Source organism: Talpa europaea, assembly GCF_964194135.1.
Source record: "Talpa europaea genome assembly, chromosome: 4".
Lineage (NCBI taxonomy): Eukaryota > Metazoa > Chordata > Mammalia > Eulipotyphla > Talpidae > Talpa > Talpa europaea.
In genome coordinates this window covers 76,481,853-76,499,529 of record NC_140070.1, presented here as the reverse complement: position 1 = coordinate 76,499,529, position 17,677 = coordinate 76,481,853, and the positions used below count along the sequence as shown (strand labels likewise).

General features: G+C 34.7%; 1 protein-coding gene across 1 annotated transcript in view; it reads left to right on the top strand.

Annotated features, from left to right (window-relative positions):
* Positions 1 to 17,677, top strand: part of GBE1 (1,4-alpha-glucan branching enzyme 1) — a gene marked incomplete at both ends in the record, with an annotated part of 250,486 nt that overhangs the window by 114,124 nt on the left and 118,685 nt on the right. The window contains 3 exons of the mRNA XM_084231058.1: positions 394 to 529; positions 9,207 to 9,297; positions 10,871 to 11,080. Of these exons, the coding sequence (XP_084087184.1) occupies positions 394 to 529; positions 9,207 to 9,297; positions 10,871 to 11,080 (437 nt within the window). The remainder of the gene's footprint in view (positions 1 to 393; positions 530 to 9,206; positions 9,298 to 10,870; positions 11,081 to 17,677) is intronic.

The window sequence follows — 17,677 nt, the reverse complement described above, 5'->3', positions numbered from 1 at the left end:
AATCATGCATGCATCTCATAGCCCTTGCATTTTCTCTTAGTATTATACTCAACATGTATTTCCACTCAATGGTAAGAAATGTTATTACTTACATGAATAATATTTTTTTTGAGGTAACATTGGTTTACTGCCCAATGTTTAGGGGAATGGGGTAACACCTCCTCAAAGTAATGGTTCCTCTTTTAAAGTGGGTCCATTTTTGTGACCCTAAGTTTTGTTGTTGTGTTTTTTTTTTTCCAAAGCAAATTTAGTGGAGGTAACTAATGCCTTTATGTGTGAAAACAGTTTCAAAGTGTTGGAATTGATTTACCATTTAATCTAATGTGTTTAATTAGTGCCATACCTGCATTTGTGGTCTAATTCTGTATGTTATTTTATATATATATTCTGCAGTTTAAGCATTCCAGGCCAAAGAAGCCCAAAAGCCTCAGAATTTATGAATCTCATGTGGGAATTTCTTCCCATGAAGGAAAAATAGCTTCTTATAAACATTTTACATGCAATGTACTACCAAGAATCAAAGACCTTGGTAAGTAATCGTTGTGATTTTTATTCAGATAAAATTTTAATGAGTCTGTTCTCTTATTAGAAAAGCTAATTACGAGTGTGTCTCTTTTTTTTGTGTGTTAAGAGATTAAATATGTAATAGAAACGCATTTTATTTTAGGCTTCTCAAATTGCCCTGTAATAGTGATAGCATAGAAAAGAGAAATGGAATAAGATAGAGCATAAGAATTCTAGATATTATTCCAATTTCAATTTTAAGTAATGTGAGCTGATGGCTTCTAAAATTGTAGATAAATATGTAAGCATAATTACTTTTCTACAGCAGAGAACTTTTATCAATTTAAGTGGTCATTGATTATAGCCTGTTCATATTAGTTTGTTAGGAGAAAAAAAGCCTTACATTTATAAGGTGTCTGAAACTCATTTTATGCTGAGTCCTCATGTATTTAGCTCTTGTCTATTTGACTTATTTAACAAATATTCATGATGCATCTTCTGTGTGAGGTACATTGTTCTAGATGTATGTGTATTAGACTCTTGAGGCACAGATCTTGTCTTCATAGAAGTCAATGTTCTGTTGAATCACTGATTCAGAATGCTGTAAATCTGTTATTTTTTTCTTTTTTTTATAGGTATTGCTTTTATTTTTATCATTTCAGAGCATATCAGCACCTGCCCTAATAGCTAGGCAGGAAGATAAACTACACTTAATTATTCTGCTTTTAGTAGGTTTTCTAAATTTTGGCCAAAAGAAAGTTTTGCAACTCTTTATTAAACTTTTTAGCTAAATTTGGATCTGAGTTATCTGAGATAGTGAGGTTAATATTTACAAACCAAAATTAAATATATGAGTGGAAAATTTAGTAATATATTTAATATGTTATATTAAATTGTTATAGTTGAGATATTTTCATGTTATATTGTAATAAATTATTTCTGACCTATTTCTTGCAAAAGACTCACCAGAACAATTCTTTTATTTGTCTTTGTGTTTGAATTGTGTTGCTTAGGAATGATTAATGCCTTGCAATTAATAGAAATTATAAATTGGTCCTAGATCATAGAAACTATGTTTATTGCATAAGGGAAGCTAAACTCTAGTTTGTTAAAATTTGTGATGATTTATATTATCTGAGAATTAGGTTATGTACATATTTATGTCAGGCTTCATAGAGTTAACTTGGTTTTCTTTCATAATAAAAAAGCCAACAGTAATAACTTTTAAGAAGTTTATGAGTCATTGAGTTTAGATTATCCTTAAAACTATGGATTCTTAGAGGGCCTCCCTGGTGGCACACGGGCTTAATCACCACACTATGAAGCAATCCCCAGCCTCTACAGCAGGAGTTTGATCCCCTGCCCGCCAGGGAGCAACTCATATGGCGCAGCAGACCTCTCCTGGCTCGCCCGCTGTTCCCCTCAGCAGTGTACTTTAGTCAACTGGCCTGTTCTGTCCCCACTCTGTCTCTGGTGAATCCTCTCACCTCCCGCATCTCTGGCCTGTGCCCCAGCTCTTGTATGCATAAATAAATCTTTAAAAAAATAAAATAAACTATGGATTCTTAGTTCTGAATGTGAAATTGTAATTGGTCTGATATTAATTATATATTGAAATATGTACATGAGATGCTATATTGTCATGAATTGGACTTTTTGGAGTAGAAAACAAATGTAGTATATATCTAATATATATAACAGAAATATAACTTTCATTTTATTATTTATTTAGTTAGTTTTATTTTTATATTCCCCATACAATTGTGACCCCTTATTTTGACCCCAATCCCTCCCCTCCCCGCTCCCCACTCCCAATAGAGTGTCTCTGATTCATAGTTGTTTGTTGATTTTGATTTTCACTTTCTTATAGTTATTCATTTTCCTGGTCCCTTATTTAAGTTTTCTAGATTCCTGCTATGAGTGAGACCATCCGGTATTTTTCTTTTTCTTTCTGGCTTATTTTGCTGAGCATGATCCCTTCCAGCCCCATCCATGTTGCTGCAAATTGCATGTGTTTATCTTTTTTGAATGCTGAGTAATATTCCATGGTGTATATGTACCACATCTTCTTGATCCAGTCATCTATTTTTGGGCATTTGGGTTGTTTCCAAAGCTTAGCTGTTGTAAATAGTGCTGCTATAAACATAGGGGTGCAGGTGCTCTTTGGAATTGATGTTTCTGTGTCATTTGGGTAAATACCTAGGAGTGGAATTGCTGGATCATATGGAAGCTCTATGTTTAGTAGGTCCAGAAATCTCCACACAACTCTCCATAGTGGTTGGACCACTTTGCATTCCCACCAACAGTGCAGGAGAGTTCCTTTTTCTCCACAACTTCGCTAACATTTGTTGTTGCTAGTTTTTTAAATATGTGCCGTTCTCACTAGTGTAAGATGGTATCTCATGGTAGTTTTGATTTGCATTTCCCTGATTATGAGTGATGTTGAACATTTTTTCATATGCCTGTTGGCCATTTGCATTTCCTCTTCAGAGAAGTTTCTTTTTACCTCTTCTGCCCATTTTTTTGACTGGATGATTTTCTTTGTTTTTTTTTGAGTCTCATCAGCTCGTTGTAGATTTTTGTGATCAGTCCTTTATCATTAGTGTTGTGTGCAAAAATGTTCTCCCAGTTGGTGGGTTTCTCTTTGTTTTTGTTATTGTCTCTTTTGCTGTGCAGAAGCTCTTTAATTTGATGTAGTCCCAGCTGTTTATCTTTGCCTTCACTATCACTGCTTTGGGTGATGTGTCTGTAAAGATGTTTTTGATGTGCATATCACGTAGTGTTTCACCTATATTCCCTTTTATGTATTTTATGGTTTCAGGTCTTATTTCTAGTTCTTTAATCCATTTTGAGTTGGTTTTTGTGTATGGTGTGAGGTAGTAGTCAAGCTTCATTCTTTTGCATGTAGCAACACAGTTTTCCCAGCACCATTTATTGAACAAACTTTCTTTGCTCCAATGCATATTCTTTGCTCCTTTGTCAAAGATTAGTTGACCATAAATCTGTGGGTTTATTTCTGGATTTTCTATTCAATTCCATTGGTCTATGTGTCTATTCTTGTTCCAATAACATGCAGTTTTGATGATTACGGCTTTGTAGTGTAGTTTGAAGTCTGGGAGTGTGATGCCTCCATTCCCTTCTTTTTTTTTTTTTTTTTTTCCAGAACTGCTTTGGCTATTTGGGGTTTTTTGGTGATTCCATGTGGATTTCATCAATAATTGTTCTATTTCTTTGAAGAATGACATTGAAATTTTTATTGGACTAGCACTGAATCTGTATATTGCTTTTGGTAGGATGGCCATTTTAATAATGTTTATTCTTCCAATCCATGAGCAGATGTCTTTCCATTTCTTTGTGTCTTCTTCTATTTCTTTTAACAGTGTTTTTTAGTTTTCTTTGTATAGGTCCTTTACCTCTTTTGTTAGATTTATTCCCAAGTATTTGATTTTTTTTTGTTTTGATAATAATAGGGATGGATTTTTTGATTTCTTCTTCTTCAGATTTATTGTTTGTGTATAGGAAGGCTACTGGCTTTTGCATGTTGATTTTGTATCCTGCCACTTTACTGAACTGATTGATGAGTTGAATTAGTTTTTCTGTGGAGTTTTTGGGGTTCTCTATATATATATCATCATATCATCTGCAAATAGTGATAGTTTGACTTCTTCTTTTCCTATTTGGATTCCTTGTATGTCTTTCTCTTGTCTTTTTTTTTTTTTTTTCAGTGCCTTTTTTTTTTATAATAAATTTTATTGTTATATTCCCCATACAATTGCAGCCCCCCCATTCTGACCCCAATCCCTCCCCTCCCGCCCCCGCCCCCCTAAAAGTGTCTCTGGTTCATAGTTTTTTGTTGATTTTGATTTTCACTTTCTTATAGTTATTCATTTTCCTGGTCCCTTATTTAAGTTTTCTAGATTCCTGCTATGAGTGAGACCATCCGGTATTTTTCTTTTTCTTTTTGGCTTATTTCGCTGAGCATGATCCCTTCCAGCGCCATCCATGTTGCTGCAAATTGCATGTGTTTATCTTTTTTGAATGCTGAGTAATATTCCATGGTGTATATGTACCACATCTTCTTGATCCAGTCATCTATTTTTGGGCATTTGGGTTGTTTCCAAAGCTTAGCTATTGTAAACAGTGCTGCTATAAACATAGGGGTGCAGGTGTTCTTTGGAATTGATGTTTCTGTGTCCTTTGGGTAAATACCTAGGAGTGGAATTGCTGGATCATATGGAAGCTCTATGTTTAGTAGGTCCAGAAATCTCCACACAGCGTTCCACAGTGGTTGGACCAGTTTGCACTCCCACCAACAGTGCAGAAGAGTTCCTTTTTCTCCACACCCTCGCCAGCATTTGTTGTTGCTAGTTTTTTTAATATGTGCCATTCTCACTGGTGTAAGATGGTATCTCATGGTAGTTTTGATTTGCATTTCCCTGATTATGAGTGATGTTGAACATTTTTTCATATGCCTGTTGGCCATTTGCATTTCCTCTTCAGAGAAGTTTCTTTTTACCTCTTCTGCCCATTTTTTTGACTGGATGATTTTCTTTGTTTTTTTTTGAGTCTCATCAGCTCGTTGTAGATTTTTGTGATCAGTCCTTTATCATTAGTGTTGTGTGCAAAAATGTTCTCCCAGTTGGTGGGTTTCTCTTTGTTTTTGTTATTGTCTCTTTTGCTGTGCAGAAGCTCTTTAATTTGATGTAGTCCCAGCTGTTTATCTTTGCCTTCACTATCACTGCTTTGGGTGATGTGTCTGTAAAGATGTTTTTGATGTGCATATCACGTAGTGTTTCACCTATATTCCCTTTTATGTATTTTATGGTTTCAGGTCTTATTTCTAGTTCTTTAATCCATTTTGAGTTGGTTTTTGTGTATGGTGTGAGGTAGTAGTCAAGCTTCATTCTTTTGCATGTAGCAACACAGTTTTCCCAGCACCATTTATTGAACAAACTTTCTTTGCTCCAATGCATATTCTTTGCTCCTTTGTCAAAGATTAGTTGACCATAAATCTGTGGGTTTATTTCTGGATTTTCTATTCAATTCCATTGGTCTATGTGTCTATTCTTGTTCCAATAACATGCAGTTTTGATGATTACGGCTTTGTAGTGTAGTTTGAAGTCTGGGAGTGTGATGCCTCCATTCCCTTCTTTTTTTTTTTTTTTTTTTCCAGAACTGCTTTGGCTATTTGGGGTTTTTTGGTGATTCCATGTGGATTTCATCAATAATTGTTCTATTTCTTTGAAGAATGACATTGAAATTTTTATTGGACTAGCACTGAATCTGTATATTGCTTTTGGTAGGATGGCCATTTTAATAATGTTTATTCTTCCAATCCATGAGCAGATGTCTTTCCATTTCTTTGTGTCTTCTTCTATTTCTTTTAACAGTGTTTTTTAGTTTTCTTTGTATAGGTCCTTTACCTCTTTTGTTAGATTTATTCCCAAGTATTTGATTTTTTTTTGTTTTGATAATAATAGGGATGGATTTTTTGATTTCTTCTTCTTCAGATTTATTGTTTGTGTATAGGAAGGCTACTGGCTTTTGCATGTTGATTTTGTATCCTGCCACTTTACTGAACTGATTGATGAGTTGAATTAGTTTTTCTGTGGAGTTTTTGGGGTTCTCTATATATATATCATCATATCATCTGCAAATAGTGATAGTTTGACTTCTTCTTTTCCTATTTGGATTCCTTGTATGTCTTTCTCTTGTCTTTTTTTTTTTTTTTTCAGTGCCTTTTTTTTTTATAATAAATTTTATTGTTATATTCCCCATACAATTGCAGCCCCCCCATTCTGACCCCAATCCCTCCCCTCCCGCCCCCGCCCCCCTAAAAGTGTCTCTGGTTCATAGTTTTTTGTTGATTTTGATTTTCACTTTCTTATAGTTATTCATTTTCCTGGTCCCTTATTTAAGTTTTCTAGATTCCTGCTATGAGTGAGACCATCCGGTATTTTTCTTTTTCTTTTTGGCTTATTTCGCTGAGCATGATCCCTTCCAGCGCCATCCATGTTGCTGCAAATTGCATGTGTTTATCTTTTTTGAATGCTGAGTAATATTCCATGGTGTATATGTACCACATCTTCTTGATCCAGTCATCTATTTTTGGGCATTTGGGTTGTTTCCAAAGCTTAGCTATTGTAAACAGTGCTGCTATAAACATAGGGGTGCAGGTGTTCTTTGGAATTGATGTTTCTGTGTCCTTTGGGTAAATACCTAGGAGTGGAATTGCTGGATCATATGGAAGCTCTATGTTTAGTAGGTCCAGAAATCTCCACACAGCGTTCCACAGTGGTTGGACCAGTTTGCACTCCCACCAACAGTGCAGAAGAGTTCCTTTTTCTCCACACCCTCGCCAGCATTTGTTGTTGCTAGTTTTTTTAATATGTGCCATTCTCACTGGTGTAAGATGGTATCTCATGGTAGTTTTGATTTGCATTTCCCTGATTATGAGTGATGTTGAACATTTTTTCATATGCCTGTTGGCCATTTGCATTTCCTCTTCAGAGAAGTTTCTTTTTAGCTCTTCTGCCCATTTTTTGACTGGATTCTTTTCTTTGTTGTTGTTGAGTCTCATCAGCTCTTTGCAGATTTTTGTGATCAGTCCTTTATCATTAGTGTTGGGTGCAAAAATGTTCTCCCAGTTGGTGGGGTTTCTCTTTGTTTTTGTTATTGTCTCTTTTGCTGTGCAGAAGCTCTTTAATTTGATGTAGTCCCAGCTGTTTATCTTTGCCTTCACTATCACTGCTTTGGGTGATGTGTCTGTAAAGATGTCTTTGATGTGCATATCACGTAGTGTTTCGCCTATATTTCCTTTTATGTATTTTATGGTTTCAGGTCTTATTTCTAGTTCTTTAATCCATTTTGAGTTGATTTTTGTGTATGGTGTGAGGTAGTGGTCAAGCTTCATTCTTTTGCATGTAGCGACCCAGTTTTCCCAGCACCATTTATTGAACAAACTTTCTTTGCTCCAATGCATAGTCTTTGCTCCTTTGTCAAAGATTAGTTGACCATAAATCTGTGGGTTTATTTCTGGATTTTCTATTCGATTCCATTGGTCTGTATGTCTGTTCTTCTTCCAATACCATGCAGTTTTGATGATTATGGCTTTGTAGTATAGTTTGAAGTCTGGGAGTGTGATGCCTCCATTCCCTTCTTTTTTTTTCAGGAGAGCTTTGGCTATTCGGGGTTTTTTTGTGATTCCATATGAATTTCATCAATAATTGTTCTATTTCTTTGAAGAATGACATTGAAATTTTGATTGGAATAACATTGAATCTGTATATTGCTTTTGGAAGGATGGCCATTTTAATAATGTTTATTCTTCCAATCCACGAGCAGGGGGTGTCTCTCCATTTCTTTGTGTCTTCTTCTATTTCTTTTAACAGTGTTTTATAGTTTTCTTTGTATAGGTCCTTTACCTCTTTTGTTAGATTTATTCCCAAATATTTGATTTTTTTTGTTTCAATAACAAAAGGGATGGTTTTTTTGATTTCTTCTTCTTCAGATTTATTGTTTGTGTATAGGGAGGCTACTGACTTTTGCATGTTGATTTTGTATCCTGCCACTTTACTGAACTGATTGATGAGTTGAATTAGCTTTTCTGTGGAGTTTTTGGGGTTCTCTATGTATAATATCATATCGTCTGCAAATAGTGATAGTTTGACTTCTTCTTTTCCTATTTGGATTCCTTGGATGTCTTTCTCTTGTCTTATTGCCCTGGCTAGGACTCCCAGTATTATATTGAAAAGCAGTGGTGAGAGTGGACATCCTTGTCTTGTTCCAGATCTTAATGGAATTGCTTTCAGCTTTTCACCATTGAGAATGATACTGGCTGTTGGCTTGTCATATATGTCCTTTATGATGTATATAACAGAAATATAACTTTTAAAGCAATCAAATCACATGTGAACATTTTACCAAGTTATACTGGAAAGAAGACAAACCTGATTTTTTAAGTTTGTTTTTAAACCCAAAGTTTCCTTTTATTTATTTGCTTATATTAAAAATGCATTAGTAAATGTTTTTAAGTGTTATGGAATTTAGATATTAGATTTAGGAAACTACAATACCTACCTTTTCAAATTACTACATTTATTGTTGGAGCAAATCATTTCAGAGGGAGAAAGGAAGGTGTTTGTGTATATACAGATGTGTATACATGCAACTTTGGAATGATTTTATAGGTGCAAGAAGTAGTGGAAAATGGGAACATTAAACCTGGTTCTCTAAAGGTTACCTGTGGATAAATGGATTTGGTGGTATAGCTTATATTGCAGAAATAACTGAAATATAAAGAAAAAGGAGAAATAAAAAAGTGTATGACATGCAATCAGTTTATTTTATTTATCTTTCATAATCTGCACAATGAATTTTACAAGTGCATATGCAGATTGTCATCTTTAATATTCTAATGTCAAATTAAGAGTATATTTGCATATCATTTATTGCATGTTAAAATGAAGGCATTTCAAATTGCTAGTTGGAGATGAACTCTTATGGACTAACTGATTTTGTGTTAAAAGGTTAGAAAAGCAGAAGATACTAAAGTAATGGAACTTTGCAAAATGATCCAACCTCCTAGATTTTTTGCAGACTTTAATGCCTTTAGAACAAGGATGCTATGTTCATATAGATTTTTATTTCTTTTTATTTAATGCAGTTTTTAATCTCTCTCTCTCTAACCTTTGCTTATATAGGATATAACTGCATTCAGTTGATGGCGATCATGGAGCATGCTTACTATGCCAGTTTTGGGTACCAAATCACAAGCTTCTTTGCAGCTTCAAGGTAAAATGAAATATAATTTATATCCATTCTTATTTTAGCCAAAACCCCAAAGACCTCATATTGTCCATATGGCCTCATTTGATCTGGATCTTACTTGACTTTCTGGGCTCTTCTCTTCCTCAGTCACTCTACATCAACTACTCCAGTGTATTTGCTGTTCTTTAAATGTTCCTAGCTCATTTCTGTCCCCAGTGTCCTATCTTTCTGAATGCTCTTTACCTTAAATATTTATATGCCTTGCTTCTTCTTTTAGGTCCTTGTTCAAGTATTTAAATATTCAAACTTTTCCTAAGACTCTAGTGTGAATTGGTTTTATTTTTCTTTAGAGAATTTATTGCTCTCTGAGATTCTACATATTTCGCTTATTTATCTGTTATCTCCCAACTTAAATGTAAATTCCATAAAGGCAGTGGTATAGATTATGCGCACTTTTGAATCCCTGGAGCATTGAAAATTTCAAGGCACACATTCCATAGCCTAACAGGTATCTGTTGAAAAAATGAATGAATGAATGAATGAATGAATGAATGACACTTTTGGGTTTTTAGTCTTTAAACATGTTCAATGAGTGGATATAATGGTAGGTGGGAAGAATAAGGAGAGAAAGTGGTAGACTGTCATAATTTTGAAGCCATACAAGAAGCCAAATTGGGCAGTGTGGTAAGTCATGATAAGGTCAGTGGTATTCATCCTAAGGGCAGTGAAAGTGGAAATTTGATTTTATGTAGGAGATGACATGATCACATTTGCATATCTATAAGAAAGCTCTTACTGTCCAATGGTGTTGGCTGTCAGATTTGCTATATAGCAAGCATTGTTCTATATCATGGGAAACAAAATGGTCATATTCTTGAAGGAATATGTAGTCTAGTGAGGAACAGATATTGTGAGAGATTAATCACAAAGATGATTATTTAAAGTGAAAGTTGATGCTGACAAACACTGTAATATTGAGATTTTTGTTTTCTGCATGCAGCTCTGAAAACTGTATTTGCCACAAACACATATGCATGTGAGCTACCCATCTTTTCTGCTTGCATGATGACAGATTTTGTACATGTACATGCCACTGGTTCCTGAGGGATTTTCAGTAAGATAATAAGTAAATGAGGAGAGATGGCTTCACTCAAGGCACTAAGAACATTCAATGAACTATTCCAAAGATATTCCCCCAGTCCCAACCACTGACACTGTAAAGGATTGCCAGGATGTGAACAGGACTGAACTGGATCCCTAGACTAGTTAGGCTTGGTGATGGAAATCAGAAACTCTGAGTATAGAGAATCAGAGTTGTACTGTATATATCCTTTCTCTAAAATGTGAATTTTTGTTGAGCTAAAAATATGCATCTGGCAGTCTGATTCAAATTAATGTTTTTTCATTGAAAGGTATTAAATTTGCTTAATAGCAAATATTAATCAATTTTAACTTTGTCTAAACATTCTATCATGCTGTATTGGCCAATTCAAAGTGTCTAGAACTGTGCTGGTAAAATAAGTAATATGCAGTAAATAACTGGTGATTTACTTTAAATATGGTGTAATCTTGTTTTTGCTGTGTTCTTTATCTCTAGCCGTTATGGTACTCCGGAAGAGCTGAAAGAACTGGTCGATACAGCTCACTCAATGGGTATTACAGTCCTCTTGGATGTGGTACATAGCCATGCTTCAAAAAATTCAGAAGATGGGTTAAATATGTTTGATGGTACAGATTCCTGTTATTTTCATTCTGGACCTAGAGGGAATCATGATCTTTGGGACAGTAGATTGTTTGCCTACTCCAGGTAGGTAGATATATATATAAAAATTATTTTATTTTTGTTTGTTAAAAACTAAATTAAATTCATGGAACTCATTATTCTCTCACTGGTAATTAATTTTTTAATTTGAGTTTTTAAAATTTCATGAGGAGTTGTTCAGCAAATATATAGACTTTGCCTTGCTTAGTAAAACATATGTATTTGTGGTAAGTTGCACTAAATTTCAATTTTGTAAATCTTACAACATTTAAAAATATATTGGGCCTCCCCGGTGGCGCAGCGGTTGAGCACTGGGTTGCGAAGCTGCCCACAGCCTCTGCAGCGCCTGTTCGATCCCTGGCCACCGGCGAGGGTCCCACATGGTGCACAGACCTCTCCTGCTGCCCGCTGCTCCCCTCAGCAGTGTACTTTGTCAGTCTGCCTGTTCTGCTCTCCACTCTGGTTCTGGTAAGTTCTCTCATCCTCCTGCGCTTCTTACTGTACCTAGTGCTTGTATAAATAAATAAATCTTAAAAAATATATATATATATTGACATATTGACAGTTAAAATGATTAATATGAATGTTTTTAATATCTAAAAGAAACTATGTTGGGCTGAATTACCTTTTTAGAGATACAGTGTTTTCAGTACGTCATTTTAAAAAATACTTCATGCTTTGCTATTTTAATAATATTACCATGTTTAGGCCTGTAACTAAAATTATTATTTCTATAATAATAACTAACATTAACTAGTAGGTAAATGTCAGGCAGGGCACCAAGTATTTCATTTTTTTATTATTTAAATATTTTATTTTATATAATTCTTACATATTTTTTCATCTTTGCACAATGTATGCATTTTTGGTTTGGTTATATTCCCCATACAATTGCCCCTCCCCCCGTATTTTGACTCTTGTCCTTACATTCCCTCCCCTCCCTCCCCCCTGCTCCATAGTGTGTCTCTGGTTTATAATTGCTTGCTGCTTTTGATTTTTACTTTGTATTGATTAGTCTTTTCCTGGTCTCTTATTTAGGTTTTCTAAATTCCTGCTATGAGTGAGACCATCCGGTATTTTTCTTTTTCTTTCTGGCTTATTTCGCTGAGCATGATCCCTTCCAGTGCCATCCATGTTGCTGCAAACTGCATGTGTTTATCTTTTTTGTTTGCTGAGTAACATTCCATTGTGTATATGTACCACATCTTCTTGATCCAGTCATCTATTTTTGGGCATTTGGGTTGCTTCCATAGCCTAGCTATTGTATGTAGTGCTGCTATAAACATAGGAGTGCAGGTGCCCTTTGGAATTACTGTTTCTGTGTCATTTGGGTAAATACCTAGGAGTGGGATTGCTGGATCATATGGAAGCTCTATGTTTAATAGTTCAAGAAATCTCCACCCAGCTCTTCATAGTGGTTGAACCAGTTTGCACTCCCACTAGCAGTGCAGGAGAGTTCCTTTTTCTCCACAACCTTGCCAACATTTGTTGTTGCTAGTTTTTTTAATATGTGCCATTCTCACTGGTGTGAGATGGTATCTCATGGTAGTTTTGATTTGCATTTCCCTGATTACAAGTGATGTTGAACATTTTTTCTTATGCCTGTTGGGTACCAAGTATTTTAGATGTATTACTTACATACTTTATTTTGTATAGTTTGTACTGCAATTCCATTTACACGGGTTAAGTACTTACTGTTATTATTGTTATGACCATCTTGCAGATTGCAAACTAGGTCATAGTGCTAAAACAATCTTTTAAGATTAAACACACCTCTGACTTTTTTTTTAACCATGTAAATAGAAGAATGTTTTAGATGACTAGATCTAAATAAGATGGCAAAATGTTTTTTAGAAATCTAAAATACGCTCAGCTTGTATCCATTATGTATCATAAATGAAAATATTGTCAAACACATTAAAAGTAGTAGAGTTCAAGAAATTTCTACATATTTTTCTTAATATTTTTTGGAAAAGGTTAACTTTCTTTTGGATATTGCATCATCCGTCAACAAGCTTAGAAAACAGGTAGTGAAGAAAATGCTGGAAAAAGTACTTTGATAAAATGAAGAATTCTAATTTTCAACACAAATTAAACGAAGGAAACAGTTTTCTTTCATTCTTTTCTTCATATGATGCCTTATTTTATATTTCATTACTATATAGGAATCTCTCATGAAGCAGAATAGATACAAGAGGTAGAATCAGGTGGCAAAATTCCAGCCCTAGCTGGATCTGCCCCTGGTGCAGATAGAATAATCATTCTAGTCTACACATTTTTCATTATAAAGGAGGCAGAGTTTTGAGTTAATACAGTTTCTTCCATAAAGGTATTTTATATTTGTGTCACCTTTTAAACATCACTTTTGTACTTTGGATTTATAATAAGTAAAAAGGACTGAACCTGTGCTAATTCCACAATATAGCTTCACTGATTATATTATTTAACAAATATACAAGCAGATTGTAAACAAGGAATATGGTGAATTGAACTGTATAGCTCATATTTGGATGAGTAAGCGTTGACTCATATAGAGCTAACTGTGCCTATGAAAGAAGTAATGTTAAATGGTTAAATTTTTATGTTATAAGATAGTTCTGCAACTGTGCCTTAAAATGAAATACATTAAGTGGGCAAGTTTTAGTATTATAAAATTATTCTTTATTGAAATATTTATTATGGTATATTTTCTGTCCCATGAGCCTTCCCAGTCTGTTTAATGTTATCCAATATATTTTTAAAAATGTTTCAAAAATGTTTCTATTGTAGAAATGAAAACATTTTACCTTTTTTTTTCATTTTACATTTTTATTTAATACTTGACTTGTTTGGTTAATTAACTGTTAATCTCTCAGCTACTTACCTTTGATAAATAATACATAGTTTGCCTTGAGCTTATTATTATTTTTATTATGGCCATTATTTTTGACTGTGCTATGTCATATAGGTTTAATGTTTTGTAAATATGGTTCCTTTTAAAATATATTTCTATTCTATGTGATAGTGTTCTATTGGACAGTATCTAGATTTTTCAGTTTTTAAGAATAGGTATATTTATATAAGATCATGCTATTGATTATCACATTATTAAATCATACATAGTCAATGTCTGTAAACCAAATTTTAATAACTGATTCTTCAACACTTAGGGTTTTCAATACATAAAATACTAAACATTCTAGTACTCTGAATTGTCTTCCCAATATGTGCATTTATTAATTTTATGATAAAATTTATATTACCCTGATAAAATTTATCAGTTTTTTTTTTTTTTACAGTTTTTCCTCCTATATGATTATTTGACTTCTATTTGTTAGTATGTATGCTATATGGCATTGCTATGATGGAAACTAAATCAATTTTGTCATCTGTATTCATGGTTAGAGTCCTATTCTGCTCTTTTGGTTACCTGTTGCTATTTAACAAAGCCGCTCAAAATGAAGTGACTTTGAACAACAGCAGCTGCTTATTTTGCTCCCAGATCTGCAATTTCAACATAATGCTGCCAGAACAGCTCACTACTTCATGTTGTGTCATCTGGAGTGGCTCAATTAGAGGAGGGAGCATTCACTTTTAAGTGGTCCAATCTCTTGACTGATTGTTGGAGCTGGCAACCAAGTAGGAGCTCAGCCAGGGCTGTGGGCCAGAGAACCTCAGTTCTTCTCCAGCCCATTCCATGAGCTACATGGACTTTCACAAGAGTGAGAATCCCAAAAGACAAGACACATAGCCACCATTTCTTAAGGTCTGGGTCTGGAAATTGATACAGGATCATTTCTACTCTAAACTATGCTAAAATTGTTATAGATTCAGGGCTAGGAACATGAACCCCTCTTTTCAGTATGAAGAACATTAAAAAAAATTAGACTGTTTCTCATGGTCTAGGTCCAGAAACTGACACAGCATCATTTCTATGCTAAAATAGTTACAGACTCGGGGTCAGGAACATGAATCCCTTTTTTCAGTGGGAAGAACATAAAAAAAAAAAAAATTAGTGCTGTGTTTTAGAATTTTTACATTGAATATGTTTTGGCCACACACAATGAATAGGGAGCTTCTCAAACTCAAAAGAGTTTTATTGATATACCTGTCTGTGTGGAGATATTTTTCATAATAGTATTTCTGTGATAGTTATATCTGAAATGTATATAAATACATGAAAACGCAAATCTTCACAATGACCAGAACCCTGTCCCCTGACTCCAATCGCCAGAATAGCTGTTCCATCTGTAATTTTGGGTCTGTTCCATATCCAGATGATATCAGAAACTCAAATTTATTTTTCATGTTTAATATGTGTTCTTTTCCATTCCTTACATTGTATATATTGATTAATATTATATTCCATATTGAAGTATATTGAAAAGTATATGTACAAATGGTACATGGTTTGTCTAAGTTTTTCTTTAAAAACTTGAATTGATGCTTAAAATTATTATATTTACTACATGAAAAAGTCGATCTTATATAGAATCAACTTCTATAGAGATATGTTACTGATGCTCATTTCATCCTATCTATATGTCACAACCAGTCACCATTTATAATCTCTGATTCAAGTGCCATCGTCAAAGTTATCAGAATTAAATCTTTCATTCTGAGTAATACCAGAGATCCTGACTGTGCTATTTCATTACCTGCTATGAATAAATTTCCAATCAAGAGCTGCCCATGTTTTAATTTTCTGTCTACTCGGCTGAACTGCCTTTTAGCTCTGCTAAATTACTAATGACAGTTCATAACAGAGATTGGGTTGTCCTGTCTTTACTAGGTAAAGAGAACTTTCTGACAAATCTGTCACCCTTAAGTTTCAGAAGTTTCTAGAGTGAGAAATATGGATATAATTTAGTAGTCTCTATTTTAAATTCTGTTTTGCATATGCATCTGGCACTATGTAAATGCACTTGATAAAATGACAAAACAACTGCAGATTTGTTGAGCTTAAACAATTGTTATACCTAATCTATTTATAAAACTGCAAATGAGTACCTTTTCTTCCTTGAGTATTTCTTTCAAAGATCAGATAGTGAATCTCTAAGGTGATAACCTAATAGCTTTAATGCTATTTTTTCCCCTTGAACCTTACATTTGGGGACTAAAGTAGTATAAACATGTTATCAGCGTGGATTTCTAATGTGACAACTACTAAGCAGGAGCATACTCTTTTCTTGTCTTGAATTTCTAGAGCTCCTTTCAGAAACGAGGGTGAATCCAGTAATGCTTTTTCAGGGTCTTAATGCCATAGAATAAAATATCCCTTAGTATGGACGCTATCATACTGAGGCTTTCTAATCATGCTATAACTTTTCTGCAGTTAGAATATAGAAGGAAATTCATGGAGACCTTTCCTGCTCGGAGTGGCTATTTTGATCTAAGGCTATTTAAGCCTTATCTTAAAAACTTTATTATATTTGTTTTTATAAATGAATAAATTTACTGATATGAGTGTTAAGCCAATCTTGTATTCCTGTCTGACCTGCTGCTCCTCTTCGCAGTGTATTTCAGTAAATCCGCATGCTCTGCTCCCCATTCTCTCTCTGGCCTACACACCAGTTTTTCTGCACAAAAATAAATCTTTAAATTTCTTCTGATAGATACCAGAATGTTTAGTACTTTTAAAATTCAAGTAATAGAGCAACATTTTCAATAAATACCTGTCCTATTTGCTTTATAAGAAGCTCATGATTTTTTTTTTAAAGATTTATTTATTAATTGATTGATAAAAGCACTGGGTACAGTCAGAAGCACGGGAGGGTGAGAGAATTCACCAGTGCCAGAGTGGGGAGCAGAGCAGGCAGAAGGACCGAAGTACACTGCTGAGGGGAGCAGCGGGCGGCAGGAGAGGTCTACGCGCCATGTGGGACCCTCCTCCAGTGGCCGGGGAGCAGCCGGGGAGCAGCCGGGGATCGAACCGGCGCCGCAAAGGCTGCGGGCAGCTTCGCAACCCAGCACTCAACCACTGAGCCACCGGGGAGGCCCCATGATTTTTTTTTTTAAATTAAAGCAGCTGTTATCAAACACAATTGATGATTAAAAAAAAAAAAGTGTCTTTTGGGTAAATACCTAGAAGTGGAGTTGCTGGATCATATGGAAGCTCTATCTTTAGCAGGTTGAGGAATCTCCACACAGCTTTCCATTGTGGTTGGACCAGTTTGCACTCCCACCAGCAGTGCAGGAGAGTTCCTTTTTCTCCACATCCTTGCCAATATTTATTGTTGCAAGTGTGTTTTTTTTTTTTTAATATGTGCCGTTCTCACTGGTATAAGATGGTATCTCCTTGTAGTTTTGATTTGCATTTCCCTAATTTCAAGTGATGTTGAACATTTTTTTTAGCCTGTTGGCCATTTGCATTTCCTCTTTGGAGAAGTTTCTTTTTAGCTCTTCTGCCCGTTTTTTGACTGGATTATTTACTTTGTTTGTATTGAGTCTCATCAGCTCTTTAAGTTGTGTGCAAAAATTTTCTCCCAATTGGTGGGGTGTCTTTTTGTTTTGGTTATCGTCTCTTTTGCTGTACTGAAGATCTTTAATTTGATGTAGTCCCAGCTGTTTATCTTTGTCTTCACTGTCACTGCTTTGGGTGATATGTCTTTAAAGATGTTACTGAGGTGCATGTCATATAGTGTTTCACCTATATTTCCTTCT